The sequence below is a fragment of the Penicillium antarcticum genome (genome assembly GCF_028974205.1).
Source record: "Penicillium antarcticum strain IBT 31339 chromosome Unknown utg000002l_segment0_segment0, whole genome shotgun sequence".
NCBI lineage: Eukaryota > Fungi > Ascomycota > Eurotiomycetes > Eurotiales > Aspergillaceae > Penicillium > Penicillium antarcticum.
In genome coordinates this window covers 1371180-1393264 of record NW_026695300.1, presented here as the reverse complement: position 1 = coordinate 1393264, position 22085 = coordinate 1371180, and the positions used below count along the sequence as shown (strand labels likewise).

At 49.3% G+C, this 22085-nt stretch overlaps 10 protein-coding genes across 10 annotated transcripts; 6 read left to right on the top strand and 4 right to left on the bottom strand.

The window, feature by feature from the left end:
• Positions 1 to 602: 602 nt before the first annotated feature.
• faeB-2 (putative feruloyl esterase) lies at positions 603 to 2242 on the top strand (the record flags this gene model as incomplete). The annotated part of the gene is made up of 2 exons (XM_058459573.1): positions 603 to 939; positions 999 to 2242. The coding sequence occupies 2 exons, from the start codon at positions 603 to 605 to the stop codon at positions 2240 to 2242; spliced, it is 1581 nt and encodes a 526-aa protein (XP_058323105.1).
• A 3151-nt stretch (positions 2243 to 5393) lies between these two features.
• Positions 5394 to 6663, top strand: N7508_001506 (uncharacterized protein; the record flags this gene model as incomplete). The annotated part of the gene is made up of 2 exons (XM_058459572.1): positions 5394 to 5906; positions 5959 to 6663. The coding sequence occupies 2 exons, from the start codon at positions 5394 to 5396 to the stop codon at positions 6661 to 6663; spliced, it is 1218 nt and encodes a 405-aa protein (XP_058323104.1).
• A 792-nt stretch (positions 6664 to 7455) lies between these two features.
• N7508_001505 (putative MFS monocarboxylate transporter) lies at positions 7456 to 8879 on the top strand (the record flags this gene model as incomplete). Its single annotated transcript, XM_058459571.1, has 3 exons — positions 7456 to 7631; positions 7685 to 7922; positions 7971 to 8879. 3 exons carry the CDS (start codon positions 7456 to 7458, stop codon positions 8877 to 8879), a joined length of 1323 nt encoding a protein of 440 aa, XP_058323103.1.
• Positions 8880 to 9181: 302 nt separating this feature from the next.
• N7508_001504 (uncharacterized protein) lies at positions 9182 to 9913 on the top strand (the record flags this gene model as incomplete). Its single annotated transcript, XM_058459570.1, has 3 exons — positions 9182 to 9232; positions 9427 to 9612; positions 9680 to 9913. The coding sequence occupies 3 exons, from the start codon at positions 9182 to 9184 to the stop codon at positions 9911 to 9913; spliced, it is 471 nt and encodes a 156-aa protein (XP_058323102.1).
• A 288-nt stretch (positions 9914 to 10201) lies between these two features.
• On the bottom strand, positions 10202 to 11920 carry N7508_001503 (serine hydrolase domain-containing protein; the record flags this gene model as incomplete). The annotated part of the gene is made up of 5 exons (XM_058459569.1): positions 10202 to 10360; positions 10467 to 11129; positions 11202 to 11287; positions 11521 to 11742; positions 11830 to 11920. 5 exons carry the CDS (start codon positions 11918 to 11920, stop codon positions 10202 to 10204), a joined length of 1221 nt encoding a protein of 406 aa, XP_058323101.1.
• A 301-nt stretch (positions 11921 to 12221) lies between these two features.
• On the bottom strand, positions 12222 to 14070 carry gpi16 (GPI-anchored transamidase subunit GPI16; the record flags this gene model as incomplete). The annotated part of the gene is made up of 2 exons (XM_058459568.1): positions 12222 to 13647; positions 13703 to 14070. The coding sequence occupies 2 exons, from the start codon at positions 14068 to 14070 to the stop codon at positions 12222 to 12224; spliced, it is 1794 nt and encodes a 597-aa protein (XP_058323100.1).
• A 327-nt stretch (positions 14071 to 14397) lies between these two features.
• Positions 14398 to 15420, top strand: N7508_001501 (LUC7 domain-containing protein; the record flags this gene model as incomplete). The annotated part of the gene is made up of 3 exons (XM_058459567.1): positions 14398 to 14440; positions 14526 to 14857; positions 14929 to 15420. The coding sequence occupies 3 exons, from the start codon at positions 14398 to 14400 to the stop codon at positions 15418 to 15420; spliced, it is 867 nt and encodes a 288-aa protein (XP_058323099.1).
• A 610-nt stretch (positions 15421 to 16030) lies between these two features.
• On the bottom strand, positions 16031 to 18650 carry N7508_001500 (uncharacterized protein; the record flags this gene model as incomplete). The annotated part of the gene is made up of 2 exons (XM_058459566.1): positions 16031 to 17812; positions 17871 to 18650. 2 exons carry the CDS (start codon positions 18648 to 18650, stop codon positions 16031 to 16033), a joined length of 2562 nt encoding a protein of 853 aa, XP_058323098.1.
• A 698-nt stretch (positions 18651 to 19348) lies between these two features.
• On the top strand, positions 19349 to 20110 carry N7508_001499 (uncharacterized protein; the record flags this gene model as incomplete). The annotated part of the gene is made up of 1 exon (XM_058459565.1): positions 19349 to 20110. The coding sequence occupies one exon, from the start codon at positions 19349 to 19351 to the stop codon at positions 20108 to 20110; it is 762 nt and encodes a 253-aa protein (XP_058323097.1).
• A 175-nt stretch (positions 20111 to 20285) lies between these two features.
• N7508_001498 (uncharacterized protein) lies at positions 20286 to 22038 on the bottom strand (the record flags this gene model as incomplete). Its single annotated transcript, XM_058459564.1, has 2 exons — positions 20286 to 21910; positions 21969 to 22038. The coding sequence occupies 2 exons, from the start codon at positions 22036 to 22038 to the stop codon at positions 20286 to 20288; spliced, it is 1695 nt and encodes a 564-aa protein (XP_058323096.1).
• Positions 22039 to 22085: the final 47 nt, after the last annotated feature.

Genomic DNA, 22085 nt, shown 5'->3' with positions numbered 1-22085 from the left:
GAACGCTTTGCGTGTTCGTTATAGAGGCGGGGGGACCTATGAGATCCTGACGTTCACAGGGTCCTATCCATTATAACTTACCAATGGACCAATTTACTGCGCTCTAGTTCAACACTCTAACATCCCCCCCCCCCCGCTTCTTAAGAATGCCGCTGTCCATTGCCGTAGCTTGGGGAATCCCCAGATTTCCCCCCTTCTAGGGATTCCCACAAGTACATGTACAAGTATAAACACTCGTAATTTCGGCTGCTCCTGATCATCCCTTGGCCCACTGCTTTCAGCCGAACCAAGCTTCACTAGTCTCTGCTAACCGTTTCGCATTGGTCAGATTGACGCCACAGCAGGTTTCATTCGCGTGGTTCAGCATATCTCTGTCCCGTTTCTTTCGGCGCCACTTCGGACCTTGCACTTTATTTCGTCACTTCCCCACAACGGTTGCCCGGGATTTCTAGCATTCTCGTATGCCGATTTACGGCTCCTTTGATACAGAAATGAAGCCAAGAATTGGTGCCTCGGCGCATGTCATCCTAGTATATTTAGTCTGGTTTACATCCGTTGATGTTTCGTTCAGGAGCTAGGCTGTCTATCCTCTACCTCTCAACATGACTCGTCTTTCTGCATTGCCCCTGCTGGCTTTGGGCTCTCTTGCCTTGGCCAAACAGGATGCCTTCAAGTCTAAATGTGCCAAATTTGCCGATCAGATCGACATACCTAATGTGAAGGTTAACTTCGCTGAGTTTGTGCAGGGCGGTACCAACCTGTCCTTGCCTGACAACCCTACTACCTGTGGGACATTCTCGCAGGTTGTCTCGGTCGATGTGTGCCGAGTTGCTATGGCTGTGGCTACTTCCAACAGCAGTGAGATTACATTGGAAGCTTGGTTCCCTGAAGAGTATAAGGGACGTTTCTTGAGCACCGGAAATGGTGGCATCTCTGGCTGTAAGTTCTACTAGTGGGAATTCAACAACAAAGTACGACAAAGTGCTAATCTTGATCAGGTATTCAATACTATGACCTGGCATACACAGCTCAATTAGGCTTCGCCACGGTCGGAGCCAACAACGGACACAATGGCACCTCTGGAAAGCCATTCTACCAGCACCCTGAAGTAGTCGAGGACTACGCGTACCGTTCCGTCCACACCGGAGTTGTGGTGGGCAAGAAACTTACCAAGCAGTTCTACGATGAGGGCTTCGACAAGAGCTACTACCTGGGATGCTCAACAGGCGGGCGCCAGGGTTTTAAGTCCGTCCAGAAGTACCCCAATGACTTCGACGGTGTGGTTGCCGGTGCTCCAGCGATCAACCTCATCAACCTGTTCTCCTGGAGTGCACACTTCTACCCTATCATTGGCTCTCCTGGCTCCGATACTTTCCTAACAACGGCTGAATGGCAAATTGTCCACGAGGAGATCATCCGTCAATGTGACAGCATCGATGGTGCCAGGGATGGAATCATCGAAGACCCCGATCTCTGCCGTCCAGTTCTGGAAACCTTGACCTGCAACCCCCACGCTGCGAACAAGACTAGCTGTCTAACCAGCACCCAGGTCAACACCGTCAATCAAGTCCTCGCTCCATTCTATGGAATCAACAGCACCCTGCTGTATCCTCGCATGCAGCCCGGCTCTGAAATGCTCGCTGCCTCTCTCATGTACGACGGCTCACCATTCCCCTACAGCGAGGACTGGTACCGCTACGTCGTCTACAACAACCCATCGTGGAGCGGCAAGAACTTCACCGTTAATGATGCCGCAGTAGCCCTCGCACAGAACCCATACAACATCCAAACCTGGGAGGGCGATCTCTCTCCCTTCCAGAAGTCCGGTGGTAAGGTCCTGCATTACCACGGTCTACAAGACCAGCTTATTAGCTCTGAGGATTCCAAGTTGTACTACTCCCACGTCTCGCAGACTATGCAGCTACCCCCATCCAAGCTGGATGAGTTCTACCGCTTCTTCCAGATCAGTGGTATGGGTCACTGTGGTGGCGGTGACGGCGCGTATGGTATTGGTCAGGGCTCCTCTACTTATGATGGTACCAAGCCCGAGGACAATGTGCTTATGGCTATGGTCCAGTGGGTTGAGAAGGGTATTGCGCCTGAAACGGTTCGTGGTGCTAAGTTTGCCAATGGCACTGGCTCTAAAGTTGAGTACAGACGCAAGCACTGCAGGTGGCCTCGTCGCAATGTGTACAATGGACCTGGTAACTATACTGATGAGAATGCTTGGCAGTGTGTTTAGCCAGTACAATCAGCAGCCTTCCTTGTATATAGATAGAGTTTGAGATTAAATCCAATCCATATCTAGGTAACCCAATTGTCTTCTTTTATGTTATGTATATCCCTCTTGTTCATCCATATATTCTATGTCTCAAAGCACATAATGTATTCCCCCAGCGAGCGCCGCACCCCGCGTCACTCTTGCGTTTTATTTCAACTCGCTCTTCATAAACATCTACCATGCCATTAATTCGCGCTCAATTGGCTCAACACAAAGAAAGTTACGTGTTCTTCAGTGTTGGGTATTGGCATTTCTAGCAGACCAAATAGAACAAAGAGGCAAATAACCGATGGAGCTTCCATTCTGGGGTAGCCGAGTTAGTCTCTATTTAACGAGAGACAATAGGAATTGCAGAGAATATGATCCTCTAGGGAATCGAAAACGAATAGCTAGAATATATAGTCGTTGAATTCAATATCTCTAAACTAATTATTTATATCTAAACATAATGCAATAGCTTAAAAATCACAAATATTTTCCCTCTAGTCCAACGGGCCTACTGCCTTTAGCTTGACACGGAAATCCTCCTCTCTGCTTCTAGTACCGACTATAAGACTGCCCTCTATTATTTGTGCCGGGCTATATCTCTATTAGGCCTTCTCTACACCCCACTAGAAATGCGGCTATAGCATTAACTAAGTTTCTTTATTGTGCAAATACTCTGTTTTGGTGGTCTATAGCTTCTCGAGGATAACAATTGAAGTCGCTTACGAATTAGGATCCCTAGGTCCTAGAGCGGGTGACTAAATACCTCTTAGCTTCGCAATTTGAGCTTTTTAAGCTTCGGTCACTAGCGTCGAACAGTAGACCCAAAATAGTCGAACGTATGATCTCTGCAAAGAGGGGAACAATTTTCTAGGCCGCGGTAGGTTATCTTATAGGAGGATTAAGGCGTTATTAATCTACTCTCAAGATTCTTCCGGTATAGCTAGGCGGAGGGCGAGGCTATAATACTCCTTGGTTCCGAGGTAATTCTCTATACTTTTGGGATTATATTAGTAGGCTAAGGATTAGTATATATATCCGACTTATATATTGCTAGGATAACAATATCTAGGCGACCCTAAACTCTTGGCTAATAAGAATTTCTATGACCCGGAGCCTAACTAGCGGCTAAAAGTATCCAGCCTATCTAGTGGTATCAAGCTCGTCGCCGTAGGGACTTGGAGCTCGTTCTAGACAACAACTTCTGGGTCGTCAGCGTATGACCTAGTCCTAGATGAATCTGCCATAAGTGAAGATCCTCACGCGATCTAGTGAATGCGGAGGATCAATATTTCCTTTTGTTTTAGATTAGTGAACATAGGAGTTGCTCCTAGAATTCAAACACAGAAATGCATAAACGTTGCTGCATCAACTAAACTTATTCGACGCTATGGTAAGCCATTGAAAAATCCAAAACTGGGAGCAATCAATCCGCCGTCGGGTGAGTCGCCTAGGCATGAGCATTATGTCGGCAACGTCTAACGAATACTGCATGAAAGCCGGAGGTTCTAACGTATTCCACTACCGAGCTGGCTACACCCCCACGCTGGCCACCCCAAAACACCATACTGAATGGGATAAATTATATTGAAACTGATGGTAGACGTGGTATCAGGAAGATACCTAAAAGAGGGCGATATACGAGCGAGAGTTTAACTACTTTCTCCAACACAAAGCTATCCTAAAAGGATCCAGAGAAGTCGCCGCCCCTGCGAGTCGAGCCAAGCAACAGTTCGGTCAAATGTTCTGCCCGTTGGAGTTTTGTGTAGCCTGACAGGCCGATCGACGAAGGGAAGAATAACGAAAATATCAGAGATATTTTTTGTCCAATTGGCGAGCAGCGACGATCTATCCATACCTAGGGGACCTAGATAGCAACCTAGTTTACAGATAGCCGGGCGACTGTCATGTGGCTCATACCAAGCCGAGTTGGCTGACATGAGTCGACCGACAGCTAACAAGGTTGCAAGAGCTTCTGTACTTAGTAAGCGCCAGGAGAGATCAAATGTACGAGGGCGAAGGTGGTCTCGCAGCATCACTAGGCAGGCCAATTGTGTGATGTAGGTAGACCATGATAATTCAATAACAGCTCGCCATTTCGAGGTATCGAGACCACATTGAAGCTAGGTATAGCCGCTGACGAGGATAGCTAAGCCGGTGACAATTTGTAGTCAGTCATTACCAGAGCACACTTTGTGGAGTCACTAATAGACAAAATGGGGGAACCATACACTCGATCAAACCATTATCAAGGCGAGCCCTGACATGAGGCCCCACTTGATTGAAACCGAGAAGCTTCAACAGAGATCTTGTTCTTTGTGGAATACTTCATAAGATCAAATGATCCACTGAGTTGAGGCGAGCGAGACTTGACGTCTCTTCAGTTTTTTTACTTTCTTTTTTTCGAATGGGTCATACATGTGGTCGTACATGGCGACATAGTAAATCGTAATAACGACGATAGACAGCCCTGCAGTTGCGATATAGTTGATAATTACCTATGCTGTTTAACATCACCTTCGATGAATATTAATGACTTAACTCACCCCAATTCCTGCTATGTCACTGTTAGGTGGGGAGGCTGAGAGCTGAGTGATGAAGATCTATACTTTGTAACATTAGATCAAACAGCCACGTGTTATTTCGATTAGTGGGTTATCCGGCACCCCAAGCATATGACAGCCGCACTGTAGCCTGGCCATTCTTTAGGCCTAACCCAAAAAGAATAAAAAAAGTCAGAGTGGTTCCAACAAAGGAAGTATAAAAACAAAGGGTCATGGCAGAAAGAAGCGGGAATCGCCGGCAGAAGAACACCCTCTGGAGACTGTAGACCGCCCTACGTGTTGCCCGCTGGGTTCGATGTTAACCTGAGCCGGTATTATTCCCGCTATTTATATCCTTCCTATATGTATAATTTGGACAATCCAACGACAACCTAGTTGACAGGTACACTGATCGAGATATACATCGCCATCCAATAGCCTGCGCACGGATCTCCGTTCGTGGCCCCCAGACAAGCTACCCCTCGAACCGCATATACCAGCCGCGTCAATCCCGCGTACTCCGACACCTACATTTCACCCTAACCCGTTCCTATCATTCATCAATTCATTCCGATACAACTATAATGACCGACCCCGAGATGGATGAATTCGCGCAGACCCGCGGCGACGACGACCTCTTCGACGACGAGATCATCCCGGTCTCCGCACCGGAACAGCAGACTCCAACGGAAGTGGTTGCCCCAGAACCAGAACCACTGCCCGCACCAGTACCTGAACCAAAAGAGGCGCCTGAGAAACCAGCTGTTGAGAAGTCAATTCCACGTGGGGAGACTCCGCAGCGGGGCCGTGGCGGAGAAAGAGGTCGGGGACGACGGAATCGGGGCAAAGGAGGGCGTGGTGGCAAGGACTCTGATTCAAAGAGGTCAGAAGGCTCTCAACGGCGGAAGGCTCCTGCACCTGCTGCCGAGGCCGAATCCCATGGTGATGCGGGTGCCTCGACGTCTGAAAAGGCCGCAGAGGGCTCCAAAGACCAGGCTGGCGAGATTAAGGAGGCTGATACTGAAGCAAATGGCGCTGAGGCTCAGCGAGTACCGGCTGTCCGTGGCGATCGAAGTGCTACCGGTGGTTTGAGGAAGGTAAGAACATGATTCTTGTGGAATTGGGCAAGTAGCAAGCTAACTTTACCAGCCGAAACTCACCGAAGAGGAGCTATCCAAACGTATTGCTGCCGCTAAAGAGAACGCTGTCAAGAAAGCCGCGGCACATGCTCGCGCGGAGGCTGATCAAGCGTCATTTGTGGAGCGCGAGCAGGTGGCAGCAAAGAAACGCCGCGAGGAACTCGCACATCGCCGCGTCATGGACAATGAACGTGAACAAAACAGGCAACGCAAACTCAAGGCTCAAACCGGGCGCGAGTGGGATTCGCAGAAACGTGAGGAGGATTATAATCCCCGTGGAGGCGGTAGCCAATTCCGCCGAGGGATGCACGGAGCAGTTGCTGGCTATGTTCGACGAGACTTTGACGATGGCCGCTCAGAAGATACTGCTGATCACGCTGATAGCCAAAGGGGCCGAGGCCGAGGCGGACGAGGCGGTCGTGGCCGCGGATCTCCGCGCGAACCCCGAAGCGAGCGACCTGGAAAGGGCCTGTCAGATAGTAGATATGCCACACCAAGCCCTGCCGCGCCAGCGCTGGATAAGAGTGACTTCCCTGCTCTGCCTGAAGGAACCAAGAAGCCAGAGGCGAAATCAGAGACCGAGAAGATTGAGACGAATGTAGCGCCCGCTACTGCACCTGCACCTTCGAAGTCACCAGCTACACTGGAAAAGCTTGATTCTACGTTTTCGCCGATTACTGGAACTTGGGCTGACCAGTTCGAGGATGATGAGTGATCACCTCTTTCATGAACATATCTCGTGTTCCCTCTCCTTGTTCCATTGCCTCTGACGACTTTCTTTTGGATTTCTCACGACACGAAAAGACTCATGTTTCTCTTGGAATTGATATCCCGCTCTTATCGCCGACTAGTGGCTCATATAACAGTATTCTTGCATGCGATACACTGAGGCTCAGGACATCGATGCCAGCCAACCACTTCCTTTCTATGAAAGTGCATATATTCTTTCCGTTTCATACTCCGCCTTATTAATCTAGATTCAGATACCCATGCGAAAGTTCTACGAAGTGAGATTCAACAGCAGCGAGGTACTACTTAGTCGTAAGAATTTACGAAAGTCATATTTCAAATGAACAAAGATCATACATCGATTGAATTATAAGCATTTGGCTGAACTGGTGTAGACCATTGCTGTTCCCGCCACTATGATTGGTCTAGTGTTGTGTCAACTGGCAGGAGTATGCAGCCCAGAAATCTCCGAGGCCGCAATTATTTCCTATAATTCTCCGAAGTCAGAGGCAGCAGTACTCAGACCGTTATGTTTGAGCAACACAAAAGATGCGGTGTCAGCCTTAGGGCTAAAAGGGAGCTATATAAGAGTAGGGAGCGGAGATTACCGCGTCTCCAAATTGGGGTTACATCTAACGAAGAAACGGTAGAGCTCGGCTACGCAGTGCCGAAGTGACTAATGGAAACCCCGTGGGAAAGGTCCCCCCAGAGTGGAGTTTGGGGTATTTCTCTTATATTCATGGAGGTCTCTCTTCCTTTGCCATGATCCCTATTCACCATGTCAGAGAAACGTGAGGCCGACGGGGTTCAACCGTCTCTTAGCCCTACATTGGGCGACAACTCCCCGCCCAACAATGAAGGAACTGAGCCAGATCTTCCGAAGGGGAGATTAAATGGTGGTCTTGATGCGTGGCTAAGCGTTCTTGCGGGATTTTGTGTGTTTGTGAACTCTTGGTGGGTGTATCCCATCCCAGCTGCTTTTTTTATAGTACTGACAGCTATATTAGGGGTCTTTTAACGACCTATGGCGCCTTTCAGGAGTATTATCAGACTGTACTCTTACCAGATGAGACACCATCAACTATATCATGGGTTGGTAGTATTCAAGCCACCTTGATCCCTATGGTTGGTCTTGCCACTGGCCCATTAGTCGATGTCGGATATCTACGACCTTTAATAATATCTGGGAGCTTCCTAACGGTCTTTGGAATGATGATGACCAGTCTCGCTACTTCCTACTACCAAGTATGAACACATTTCAAGTCTCTGTATGATTGTCTCTAATAAACACAGGTCCTCCTAGCCCAAGGCTTCTGCGTTGGCATGGGCGGCGGCATCTCATACATCCCAGCCCTAGTAGTAATATCCACGAACTTCACCATAAAACGCCCTATAGCAATCGGCTGCGCGTCAATCGGATCAAGTGTGGGTGCAGTAATCTTTCCGATTATGTTCCGCCAACTCCAGCCCAAAATCGGTTTCCCGTGGGCAGTCCGCTGCATCGGCTTTATCAGCCTGCTGCTCGCTATTACCGCTTGTATCATTCTCTGTCGGCATCCGGGTGAAAGGGCACGGGCAAGAAGTCTCATTGACTGGAAGGCTTTCCGTGAACCTTCGTTTGTGATGTTCTCGCTGTCACTTACCCTTGTCATGCTCGCCTACTATGTCCCTATTTTCTATATCGCTTCTTATGCGCGCACGGTTGTGCATACGACAACTAGTTTTAGCTTTTATATGGTTGCTATTGTGAATGGCTCGTCGGTCATCGGTCGTGTTGTGCCATACCTTCTCGTTGCGTATGTGAAGCCGATTGGCATTCTTATATTTGCAGTGGCGGCTTGTGCTATCGCTATGTTTACTTGGATAGCAGCTACTGGCACTGCTGGTTTCATTGTGTGGTCATGCTACTTTGGAGCTTTAAGTGGTGTTTTGGTTACTGCGCCCACATCTATCGTGGCCCATCCCGTTTTTTGTCCGGACTCTACCTTCCTGGGGACTCGTCTCGGCATGATGTGGGGAATCTCTTCTTTTGGAGCTTTGGCTGGAACCCCTGTTGCAGGTGCTTTGGTAAATCTTGATACCGCGTACTTTTTACGTGCGCAGGTCTTTGCTGGGTGTGTGCTGGTTGGGGCTGTTTTGTTGCAGCTTTGGCCTGCTTTCAAAGTTCTTCGGTATGATCGAGATCATCCGCATAAATCTTGACCAGAGGTATATTACAGTGTATATGTCAATACTAGAACATGTCCAATATACTATATTAGAGGCGTAGGCACAAAGATGATTGCACTCAACTAATCGCAAGCATAGGGTTAACTTGAACCAGTTGGTGGGTCTGATAGCCACCAAAGTATTACGGAGCAGTACACGCTCAATGAGTACCTTCATATTTCGGTCTAGCTCATACATTTCCTTATTAATTTGTTTAATTACATTCAACCAAGGACTGGAATTCTTGTTTATGTCGATGCACGTGATCGTGTCCATACAGGCGGTATCAACTCATCATGACTTCATCTGGGGTTGTGGCGAACAGGGATGAGGTCAAGATCCAAGGAGTAAATATAAAGTTACAGACATCTCAATCTGTTCAAGACAGGTTCCTCCTATAATAATACTCACAATATTGTTTTCGAAAGAATAACTTACTTACATCCAAGTTTTTATCTCTACATATAGCGTGAGTACACTTCCTCCCAGTAATGCAGCACTCATAATATCTCAAGGCTCATTTGCTAACAGCTTTTATCAGTACACCATCCAAATGGCCCAAGAATCAGGTTCCAGCGGTGGTAACAGCAGTTCCAATCATCCAACATCCTCTGTCTCCGGCGGCACGAGTGCCACACCTACACCCGCCAATAATGTAGGTGACGGTTCTGGTTGGGGAGACAAGCCCTGGCTGTCAGGCAAAAATGAAGGACTAGGTCATGCAGATGTATGTGAAGCCCCATTTGTCACCTCCTTATTGAAACAAGCATCAACCTAGTATACGACAACTATAGGCAACCGACGCCAGATCAACGATGGGTTCATTCCTCGGTCTAAATGACCAGAAAGCTCGCGCCGAGAGCAAATATCTTCAGCGAGCGGGCTTGGCTGGTGATGGTTCTAAACCTACGAATGATCATGGAGAGCCGACGTGTGCCAGTGAGGATCATTCTTTTATGGGTCGGAAGCCTGGTGATGCAGATTGTTTGCCTGGTTGGGATACTATCAAAAATTTGACTGGCTGGTGAGTTTGACCCAAGGACAATCTATATTGAGTGATACCTAACGGTGTATCTTCAGGAGGCCTGGTCCAGGTAGTTAAATGGGCAAGTTGGTCAGTTCTGGCTCGAGTTGTTTGTATTTTTTATGATATTTGTACATTTATTTGATTTATAAATTTACAAGGTAACCTTCATGGCCTTGATTATATTAATTGATTGAATTCGTGCATGAAATAATAGATCCTAGGAGGAATGCATATAACTTAAGATATGACGCGATGTACGTGTAAGACATTGGTGATGGACATAGTATCTCTATAATTTTGACCCACTACTATAATGGCCTGCGCTCCGACTCAATGCTCCGTAGAGAGCTTTCTCTAGCTCAATTAAAAGACCAGTAACAGCTGCATCCCCAGGCGGCATAAGTTGGGTAAAAAGCGCAGCTGCAATCCCCGTCTGTCGGTCGATCCACTTTCAGATGTTAGAACATGATGTGCAATAGAAAGGAATTGAATCCAATGAAATTTTCCAACAGTGAAATGATAATGACGAAGAAAGGAAAAACAAATTGTCTCACCCAATGTAAATTTGGCAACCCACTCCAGTTAACAGTGCCTGCTCTCCGTCTACCAGGGATATCCTTCAACGTCATGGTCCCAGCCAAACAATGATCTGCCTGTGTGTAATCATCCGGTGATTCGATTCCAATAACTCGTCTCATTTGCGAACCAAGAGGCTTTGGCATAGCTATTCGAGATGCCTCGCTCAGCTGGGGCTGAAATAGCATGTCAATACTATCTTGAGACAACAACGGAAATCCACCTCCAACAAGGGCGGATAGTAGTTTCATATAGTCGGCAGGTGTACTGAATAGACCAATTCCACCCAAATTGTCTTTAGCAGGCTGGCCAAGAATGATAGATCCTTTTTTTATGGACTTTTCGCCCTGGCCAATACTGAGTCGATATCCCATCTCTAATGCCGGAGGTAAAGTATCGCGATGCAGTTCTGGACAAAAAGTAGTTGAGTTCGCTCCGAGCTTGGACCAAATATTCTTCTGCATGTATTCTTCAAGCGTGCTTTTGGTCACAATTTCAATCTTTTTTTGTTTAGAAGCTAGATCCGGGGGGGGGGGGGGGGGGAGGTTGGGGTTACTTACTAGTCGTCCAGACCAGTCAATCCCACTACCGTACGCCCATGAACTTCCAGGCTGAAAGATTAGCGGGTGGGAATATCCCTCCTAGTACAATAATCATAATCAGATATTCAACCTTAATTGCGACAAGATCGGTAATGGAAACAAGGAACTTACCAGACTTCCAGAAAACGTATGCGCTGTTCGACCTCTGGATTCGGACCATTTTTGAAGTAATGGCGAAGACCTATCATAAACGAAGCCTGAGCTATGACACATCAAATCCCTTGTAGGAGGATTAGTACGGAATTCATTGGTCCCATTGGTCAATAATCGACCTCGCTCCAAGCTCGGAGACAAGGAGAACATACCGCAGAGTCAGCCTTTCATGCAGAGGCTGAACCCTATCATGAAACAAGGAATGCGTAGCATCTTTATAGCGATCACAATGTTAGATATCTGCTGAGACGAGGTTGCAGCATGAAAATTTGCGTACCATGGCCATCTATGAAAACCTCGATATCTCTAAGCTCAGGAACGATTTCACGAGCATCATCGTCCAAGGAAACAGTGCCCCGCTCAACTAATTGCATAACAGCCACTGCTGTTGCTAGTTTTGTCATTGATGCAATCCAGCATAGGGAATGTTGGTTCACAACGGATGTATTTTGCGTGTCAAAAGTTGCCTTTCCGGCAGAGCCGTTGTAGATAGTTTTCCCTGTGCAAATTTATCGGTATCTCAAGAAATTCAAAGCCATTGCTTTGGGAGCAAGTGTGACTCTGGAAGGTTAGGATATTTGTATACCTGAGCGGTCAATGGCAATGAAAACCGCACCGTGTAAAGACCCAGTCGATGGGTCAGTGAACCTTTCAAGGATTTGATCGAGTTCCTCCATTGTCTTGTGAATCTGTTGTGATCATCGTATGTAGTTCCAGGTATACATCTCGATATTCCCGCAGTGTTAAGTCTACTTTTGAGGCACAACCGAGGTCTACGATAACCGAGGTTGTCTCTAGAAGAGAACTACAGAAAGCACCAACGGTTCCTAATTTCGATGATCTCGCAGGTCATGTTACCCTGCCATGTTGTCATTGGCGAGCGGCGTGACCTATCAAGTAAAGAATACTCTCTAATGTTCCAATGTCCCAAAATCTTTCTCTATTCACGTATTGTAATGCATTCGTTTCGATTATGAACTATTCGACCTTGGTGTCTTTCCCGCGGAATCGATCACGCAAGGCCACTAATTTGCCTACTAACTTTCCTTTCAAGCTCTGTGCACCAAGGGCTTCAGCCTCGTTCACAGAGACCACGCGCCGCACCAGAATGTTGAAAACAGTACCGAAAGCGAGTGCAATGACAGTACTAGTGAGGATAATCACATTGTACGGCATGCTGAAATCCGGGGTAGGCAGTTGAAGAAGAAGACTTGTAGAGCGGATATAAATCGGCGAGTTGTGGGCCTTGTCCAAGATGCGGATGACTGCAGGTGCAACATTAAATCCGCGGTTGGCATCTGGAGGGTACTCGGTGTACCGCAGAATAGCCTTCTCAAAATCGTATGTGAGAGTGACTGTTGATGCGGCTGGTACCGAGAGTGCAAGTTCCAATTGTGTTCCACGCTCACGGTCAATGGCAGGACGATAGTATGTTTCCTTGATAATATCGGAGGCGGGAATCTCGCGTGGAACTCCATCAGTTCCTGTGATAGTTGCACGCAGGGTGTGAATATATGGCCGCAGGAACCATGGGAGGGACTCGAAGTAAATGAAATCGACAGGTCTGATGTTGGATGGGTTGCCAAAAATGATACGCATTCCACCACGTTCCTGGCCATGGCCAACAATGGTTCGCTCGGCGTGGAGAACAGGCTCGTCCAATGGAATTTCTGTAGTCACTGGTTGCTGTGGAATTGACAGATCAAAGGATGTCGATGGCGTCAATTTGAAGCAGCGTGTGATCCCATCTTCCTTTTTGATCTCTTGGGCTTCTTCGGAAGTGAAGACTCCCCTTTCATGGGGAACTCGAAGACAGACGCTTTGATCACTAGCACTATCGGAGTCTGCGAGAGGGCAAACGCCAGTCAGACTACGGCCAAAGATTTCCGCTAGACTCCAAGCTTTGTCATTCATCTTTTCCAGCGGGTAGCAAGTATCATCTGCATGGTAAGGTTTGGAGGTGTCACAGATCAACTGGTCATTAGGCACAGGTCGAGGAATTGGGTTCGATCGAGACCGCTTTGACCGATCAATGTCCAAAACCATATCCACTGTTTGCTCGATCTGGATAACACATTCTCCATCCGAAGAACAGACTGGCTGAATATCCACTGACATACTCTGCCATGCTGCATCAAACAGCTTATGGCCATCGAATAACGTAGAAATACCCGCCTTTCCTTTGCATGGAAGCAACTTTAAGAAAGGGGTTAAGTTCTCCGTGCAGACAACCTCTCCGGGGAGGGTTCCATGCAGCAGATGAAGTTGATTTGCCACTGAGTGGTCCCCAGTCGGCTCGAAAGAAACCACCGGCCTAGTGGTGCGAGTTGAATCCACAAAGTTCAACGAAGCGCAGAACAACCCGGAGAGAGATTGAGTCAGGGTGATCCATTTGGCAAATGCTCTGAGAATGTCAGCATTGTGAGGCACTTATATTACCTCTCGGAAGTACCACATACTCATCATCGCCTGGCGCATCAATCCATGCCCATAGCTCCACGCCGGTGCCTCCTTCTTTGCTCCCATTCCACGGCCGTGATCCCCAGCTTTCGGCGTCCCATCGTCCTGTAGTAAAACGTAGGTGTAGCTCTTTGGTTTGAGCATGCTGTAAGATCTGACCAAGCGCGCGGGGCAGATATCTAAAGTGTTGTTGGTCGAATGATTGTTGCGATGTATTGCTCCGGAAGTTGAACGATGCTAGGAGGGAGGATTGTGGGAGAGGCTGTAGGAGCAAGTTCTCATGATAATCGGAGGCGAGTGTCAGCGAGCTCCATAGCGTCAAAAGGACTGCGACAAATGGCAGAGAAAGTATTGAGAGGACCGTCATGACTTCATGCTTGCCGGAGCTCGGTCTTCATGTATGTCAATTGACAGGACAGGGGAAGGTCGATCGCGAAAGAACGAGAGATTGACCTATAGCTCCGAACAGTCAGACCCTGTTAGTCAAAGCAGAAATAGCAACTCGGCATCGAATGCAAAGCGAAACTCCCAAGCTTCGAGAGTTGTCCATCTGGTCTGTTGACTGCGGAGCCTCACCGCCTTCCTTGGCGCCAAATGCACCGAAACCGAAAGACTTCGCAGTTTGCCTCCAACCAGCCCATTGACAATTACTCGCCCTCTCTTTTTTTAAAAGCCTGGTGCACACGCAATCATCATGGCGGCGGAACAGAGGAAGCTGCTTGAGCAGCTCATGGGAGGTACGTGACTTTCTTTGTACCCTCAAAGCAGAGCTCCAGATCTCAATATGTCTCCGGTTCAAGCTAACACTGATTCTTCTGATAGCGGACCAACTCATTGGAACTAGTGCCCAGGGTCGCAATTCCCAGCTCTCTATCACAGACGCGAAAGTTTGCCGGTCTTACCTGGTTGGCACTTGCCCGCACGACCTGTTCACCAACACAAAGCAAGACCTCGGTCCTTGCCCGAAAGTTCACAGCGAAGGCCTGAAGACAGAATATGACACTGCGTCTCCGTCAGAGAAGGCGAAATGGGGCTTCGATTTTGATTACATGCGCGACATGCAGAAGTACATTGACGACTGTGACCGCCGAATTGACAGTGCGCAGCGCAGACTCGAAAAGACCCCGGATGAGATTCGGCAAACCAATACCCTGGTGCGTTGCGCTTTCGCTTTTACTCTTCAAAATTATTCGTATAGTTTGGACTGTTTACTGACTGTTCATAGCTCAAACAAATCGCTGATCTGTCCAACACCATCAACTCCGGCCTTCTCGAAGTCTCCGTCCTAGGCGAGACAGGTTCGGTCTCAATGGCTCTCAGTGAAATGCACAAAGTCCGCACAGCAAAGTTCCAAAAGGAAACTCTTGAACGCGATCTCAAGAATCTTCAAGATACATCTGGCCCCTCGGGCCACCAAAAGCTCCAAGTATGCGACGTGTGCGGCGCTTACTTGTCCCGTCTTGATAACGACCGCCGTCTGGCCGATCATTTCTTCGGAAAGATGCATATGGGATACTCGGATATGCGCAAGAACTGCAAGAAGCTGAGTGTCGAGCTCAAGGGACGCGCCCCGCCTGTACGTCAGCACGAAGAAGACGATAACCCTTACACCTCTGGTGGTCGTCCCAACGCCGGTCGTGGTCCCCGCTATGGCGGTGGTGGTGGTGGCGGCGGCGGTTATAGGCGACGCGGTGGTGGTGGTCATGGAAGATACTGATCTGTGTCCCTGGTTTGACCTCCAGGCCTTGGGCTCGGTCCTTTTGCATAGCGCAGGCGTTTTATTTGATTTCGTGGACGATGTTCGGATGGCGATTAGGAGGGTCATAAGACAATGTGCTCAATATCCAGATTTTTTTCTTTCTTTTTGCACTTGGCCATGGACATATGTTACCAGCCCTTAATCAATGCACTTTGTATCACAGCAGAGCTGATCTCGCTGTCCTCTCTAGTTCTTAGTCAGATTATGTGGAAGCTACAGAATCAATCTGAACATATCAATTACATACTTTGGGGACTAAGCTGAATGAAGTTAAACATGGATCCCTTCGAGTTGAAACCTAAGAGAAATATTGTAGGGTAATGCCTATGAAATTTGAAAGACTAAGGACAACCAGTATTCATTTTGAGAGAAAACCAGCAGAAATAAAATTTGAAGAACATTCGGTGGTGAGCATTCCACGTCAATAAAGGAGACCCAATTTCCCAGACTCGAGCCCCGAACACCAGACTGCGAGTGCAGCCTTGCAAACGAATGATGAAACCCCAATATGAAGTAAACTGTACAGGAAAAATGTATGACTATCATAAGCATAATTCTATCGAAGGCCCTATTGAGGAACTTGACCGCCGTTCGCTTGGGTCTCAAATAGAGCTTGCATCAAGGTGTCGTAGGATGCTGCGGCCGCCGGTTGGCGAGCCAGAATTTCGCGGACAACGTTCAGCTGCGCTATTTCCACGTTAGGTGCGGTCTTCAACAATTGTTGGATAGCAGGCGCTTCAACTTGAGAGCCTAACACTTGAACAGCAGCGGGCAGGCCGGTCAGCGGGGGCTGCTGAGGCGGGATCTGTGCTGCCGGTGTGGGCGTTTGCTGGTTGAGGGCTCCGTTGGTTGAGTTGTATCCGCCGAAATGGGGAGGAGTCGGTGCGACTCCAGCGCTGAAATGAGGCTGTTGGGGGGTTCCCGCTACAGCTGTGAGGGGGCTTGCGGACACGGGTGGCTCCTGGCTGGCCTGGTGGGAGGATGGCTGTACGGATGGAGGGGTTGACTCGCCAGTCTTGACGACGAAGACGGTGAGAAGCATGCGCTCAGTGATGGGCGCCTCCAGGGAGATGTTTTCAAGTAGTTCGATGAACTCGGGCATCTTGGTGGTGCCGACTTCCATTGGGACGATGTAGGTATCTTTGACAGCAGACAGGGGGTGCTTTCCAATCACACCGTAGCGTTGGCGGCTGTGGAAGTAGTCAAAGATCTTGTCGAAACCGGCGCGGTCCTCGGGTTGGCTAGGGCTGGTGACTGCAATCACAGAAACGTCGGTAGACTTGCTAAATTGCAGACCGCAGAGGTAGTCTGTGGCCCGCTTGATATCGATACGTCCGTCAACAAACATTGTGGGTGGCGAAAGCTGGCTCCATGGGATGCGGCCACTCAAGTCAGCGCCTCCCACATGCTTTGCGGACGAGGAAAACTCTCCGATGGGGAACATTGTGACCTTTCCACGCCACACAGTGCCGTCGTCATCAAAGTCCTTTGGGGAATAAGGAGGAGAATCGGGTTCGTCGTCTCGCAAAAGTTGGTCGATCTCGGCGTCTGCTTGGGCCCTGCCCCTGGGCACCGACTCACGAATGTTTGCGGCAACCTCCGGGAAGACGTGGTCATGATGAGCACCTTCTGGCGAGACGCCACGATGGGGACCGTCAATCTTGGATCGCTGTCCCTTTGGACTGGACGGACTGTTGGCAGTTGGGCTGCCTTCACCATCGCCGGTAGCACGACGGGGTCCGGCAGAGAAGACGGAATCGTTGGCGGCATGGTTCTCGTCTTCGATCAATTCTTCTCCCTTGTGCGTGCGTCGGATCCGGGGGCCTTGATCTTGGATAATCATGTGCTGACGTTCTGCTTCCCGCTTGATCTCGGCGTCTTTCTGCTGCAACTCTTCGCTGGCCATCTCCTGCGATGTCATTTGAGACAACGCCTTTGGAGAGAGACTACCTACAAGCAAACGATCTCGTAGAGAAGCATTCTTCTTTACGTTGAAGTTGATCGAGCGGAATTGCGACTTATATGGTTCAGTGGGATCGCCCGAACGTCCGCAGATACTCTCGTACATGGCATCCTCAATGGATAAAGCGAGTGGCCGTGCAACGTCCTCCGCCGACTTTCCGGCACTCAAAGTAAAAGCCTTGGTCTTTTGGGCCGCGGCAATCTGTTCTACAAATAGCTTGAGGAGCGCTGTAGCCACACTCTTGCGGGCAGGGACAAGGTCCTGCAGGTTTCCAACAACGGGTGCTTCAGGGGTAGGATCTGGCTTGACTTGGGGTTCAGTCGACATTGGGATACCTGCTGCGCTGGTCGATTGGGGTGATATCCTTTGCTGCTTGACCTGTGGACCCTGGAATAAACAGTTAGCATGTCCCAGTCAGGAGCTTGGATAAGATGCAAGAACTTACATTCTCTGCCTCGGCACTCTCTTCAAGTTTGCGCTTGTGCGTACTCGATCGCCGAGAGTCAGCATGGCCATTCTTCTCTGGCTCGGCTGACGCAGACACAGCGGGTGCAGGGGATTCATGGGGACCAGGCGTACTCGAGGTTGCAGTACGTACTGGTGTGCCTGCATCTGTCCTGCTCTCACTCATTCTTCCTTTGCGGGCGGTTCCCTTCTTGCCCTTCTTGCGCTTGGACTTCTTCTCCTCTGCTTCTTGGCGACGTCTCTCGGCAACCTTCTCCCAAGGCTTCTCGCCAGCAGCAATCTTGGCGAGCAAGGCCTTGTGATTTTGAGGCCGACATTGTTCACAGTAGTACTGATCTGGTTCTTGGCCCTTGCCGAACGTCAAGCCCATGCAGTCGTTGTGTTGCCATGCCGAGCACTGGTCGCAGCAGATCATGTCTCGCTCAACATCTTCCTCCTCTTCATATTCCCCACAGATGCATCGGATTATCTCCTCCTCTTCTCCTTCTCCTTCACTGGGACCCGGGGTAGGTTCGGCAGACAACTTCGCGCTCCTCTCCTTGGGGCTCTTGCTTTTTCCTTTCTTGCCGGGGGCATCGGGAGGTAACTCGAGGTTCTTGTGCTGGCCCTTGGTGGCGCGACCGGAGCGTCGTGGTTCATCTGATCTTGTCATTAGCGTCTGGTCATGTAAATGGTTTGCGACGCAGCTTGAGGGCGCGCTGCCACCCCAAAGTGGTTTGACTGCGTTGTCCACAGTGGAGTACGAAAGCTTACCAGCCATGATAAATGGTAAATTGAGCGCGTACTACAGCGCTAGAAAGATAAATGTCTTTTGAGTTGTTCACAATCTGGGTGCAAGTTTGCTACCCAGGGCTGACCACGGTCTCTACAGGCTCAAGGCGCTAAAGTAATACAACAAGAAGACGATGAATAGTGTGCCCAGGTATTACTTGATCAACAACTGTGATCCAGAACGGGCGCAATATTTTGTGAAACGGACGCGCGGGGGTGAGAAACGCGCCGAAGTGGATGTTGTGTTGGACTGTGCAATCCCTTGCTGCGCGTCAAATCGACACTTGGCGCTGGGCGGGGTCGCGTGTAGGTGTTCAAACCTCAATCGCGCACTCTGCAGTAAAAACTGAAAAGTGAGCTTGTAGTGAAAACTAGCGTGGTGTTGGGGTTTGTAAATTTTGATGGCAAACGCAGTGATGCCAAGGGAGATGAATGAAGGAAAGAAGTGAAGCTGTTAGGTGAGGAGAGATCAAGTGGCTTTGCCTCCCGAGATTAGTAATGATCATGTGACATCACCAGCCACAGGTTCGCGGCTTCGAATCTTGAAGCTTCTCCAGATTCCCCACTTAATCATAGGCTCTTTTATTATTCAGGCCGAGGCTTGTTCGGATTTCAACACATTTATCCACTCCTTGGTTACTTTTACAACTCTCTTTTTTCCATCCCATCCGACATATCGCAGATAATATGGCCGACATTCGATCCCTTCTTCGGAGTGAGCTAGCTTCGCGCAAGGGCACATCCCAACCAAACACAACAGGGAACCGGGTTACCAAGAAGCGCAAAGTTGACAGCGGAGATGGCTTGATGCGAAAGAAGCTCCGCGCGGCCGATCTTGATGCTATCCAGTCGACCTCTGGCGCAGCAAGCACAGAGCAAATCAGCGATGACGAAGGTTCAGCGCAAGTCGAAGATGTCGCGGGCCCAGAGCCTCCAGTTGACGGACCTGAGGATGTTGTCGAGGAAACTCATTTTGCAGAAGAAACGATAACTACGGCGCCACCACAACCCCAGGCTATGGCTATTGATGAAGACGAATGGGCGGCATTTGAACGGGAGGTCGCCGCACCATCTCGTGTACCACAGGCACCGGCTGCTCTCGCTGCAGAGGCTACGATATCAGCAGCGCCAATCACTACCGAAGAACTTGCTGCGCAGCAAGCTCGAGAGAAGGCTGCTGCCACCCAAAACCGAGATGCGGAGTTGGAAGGCGAGCGGGAGGATGCCGCGCGGTTTATGGAAGAGGAATTCGATGAAATGGATCAGTTGGAGGAGCGGGTTAGAATCCTCAAGCAGAAGCGCGAGGAGCTGCGCAAAAAACGCGCCGAAGATCAGGCACGAGATGAAGCCATGGGGTCGGCGTCAGCGGAGCAGGACTCTGCCGAAAGCGACAACGACGACGATGATGACGATGACGATGAGGATTGGGATGACTGGCGATTGAAATGATTGCCTTTATGGTTAAATTGAATCTACGATTGGTCCGCGCGAGGGGATGATTGCTCCCTCTCGTCTACAATGATACCCTCAGAAATTGAATGGCATTGGCGTCATGCAATATCGCCGTCGGCTTGTATAATAGAATTTGGCTGACTGATTTTCAAAAAGCTATGTCTCGTCGCATCTATTGGCTTGGCTTTTCTCCTTCTGTTTTCACCTGGTCAATGTCCATGTAGCTCCGTAGTCCGTCCTTGTTGACCTTCATTGCCTCTTCGATTTCGGCTTCGCCTTCGCGGAGAAGATGTTTGCCACGGATGAGATCTCCATGCTGTCTCCGTTTCTCTTCCTCCACTCGCTTTTCCCGATCAGCCAAGGCCTTTTCACGCTTCTCCCGCTCGTTTCTTTTTCGGTCAAGTTCTGCTTTTTCCTCTGGCGTCATTTGCCCCTCTGGTGCCGGAGGAAGGGTAGATATATATGCCTCAATCAAGGAATTGCGCACCTTGGGTGCGAGCCCAATATAGCGAATATCAGTAATGATAACGGTTGGTAGAGCTTCAACGTTCGAAGAGCGATTTAATGAGTGCAAGGGGACTGATTTGAGCAAGGCAGACAGATCGGATTTCCGGGTACTTTCCGGTTGCTTCAAACGCGAGATGTAGTCCCTGTAAAACTTCTCTCGATCTTTATCCGAAAGCTGAGAATCCTTCATCTCTGGCTCTTTCCTGTACTTGCGCCTGAACTCGGGCCAATAAAGCTTTGGGGACGCATGTTCTTGCAACAATGCCAGGTATTTAATGCGCGGATCTGTCTTTTCCTGCTTCGCCTTTTGATCCCTGACGTATTGGATACGGTCTCGGGTCCAATTGGAGAATATTTCTCGTCGTGCCTTCATGTTTGCGGGTGCTGTGTACCGAGGATCCTCGATGATAAGCCCTTCTTCGATGACATTTTCCCATGTTGTGAAAGGGTTGATTTGGAAATCATCGAGCAGATCGCGGAATAGAGCTTCGGCATCAGCCTCAGTGAGTGGTAGGCCTTCTGCGCCCTCTTCCCATTCTTCTTCCCCGGCCTCGCCGTATTCGCCGGGGTCAAGCCCATAGTCTTCTCCCATGGCGGCGAGTTGATATTCCATATCTTCCTCAGTAAATTCTAAAGGCCGGTCTTGGGCACCCTCACTTTCAGTTCGTGCGCGCTTGGATGACTGGCCATCTTCTCCTTCGCTGTCTGTAACCTCGACCTCTTCGTACTCATCATCGTCGTCAGCGCCTTGGGCTTCTTCTGTGGCTTCTTGTGGTTCTGCGTGGTCGCCTTGCTTCGAAGGTGCTGTGTCTTTGGCAGGTTTTTCGGGCTCCTCGCTTCGTTCTTTCTTTTCCTTTTTGTCACGCTCAAGGCGATCGAATTCAATAACACCCTTTAAAACCTCCTGGGGAAACTTCCAAAAGCTTTCATTTGTGTCGGGATTGAAGACAAATCGCCTCCCAAGCTTGGTCTTAACTAGTAACCATGGTGCGCAATCGGGTATGGCGTGTTTCTTCTTTGGTCGATCTTCAGGTCCTCTCTGGCGATGGTCATGATAGCCTCTGCCGCCGCGGAACCCTCCCCGGCCATGAAGTCCTTGTCGTTGATCAAGCTGTGCGGTTCCTGGGCCAAATCCTGCCGGTCCATAGGGTGTTGAAGAGAATGCAGGTAATGTCTCAGGATCATAGGTTGGTTGGGGGAAATCGGGCGCAGCCGGTGCAGGCTCGGGGGCTGATTGAGGCCTGGTGTATGTCGATTGCTTAGTAGAAGAGTTATAGTAGTATAAATGACCTAACTTGGGTGTTAGCCATGCTCAAAATGTTCAAGATATCTCCAACGCAAGACTCACCCGTGGGAGCTCGATGCTCTGTCCAACCTGGGGGCAAAGGAGGAGGAGCAGTGTATGTTGACTTAAGCATAGCGATTCAAATTGCTTAATTGAAAAGAGTGATCACAGCCCAAAGTT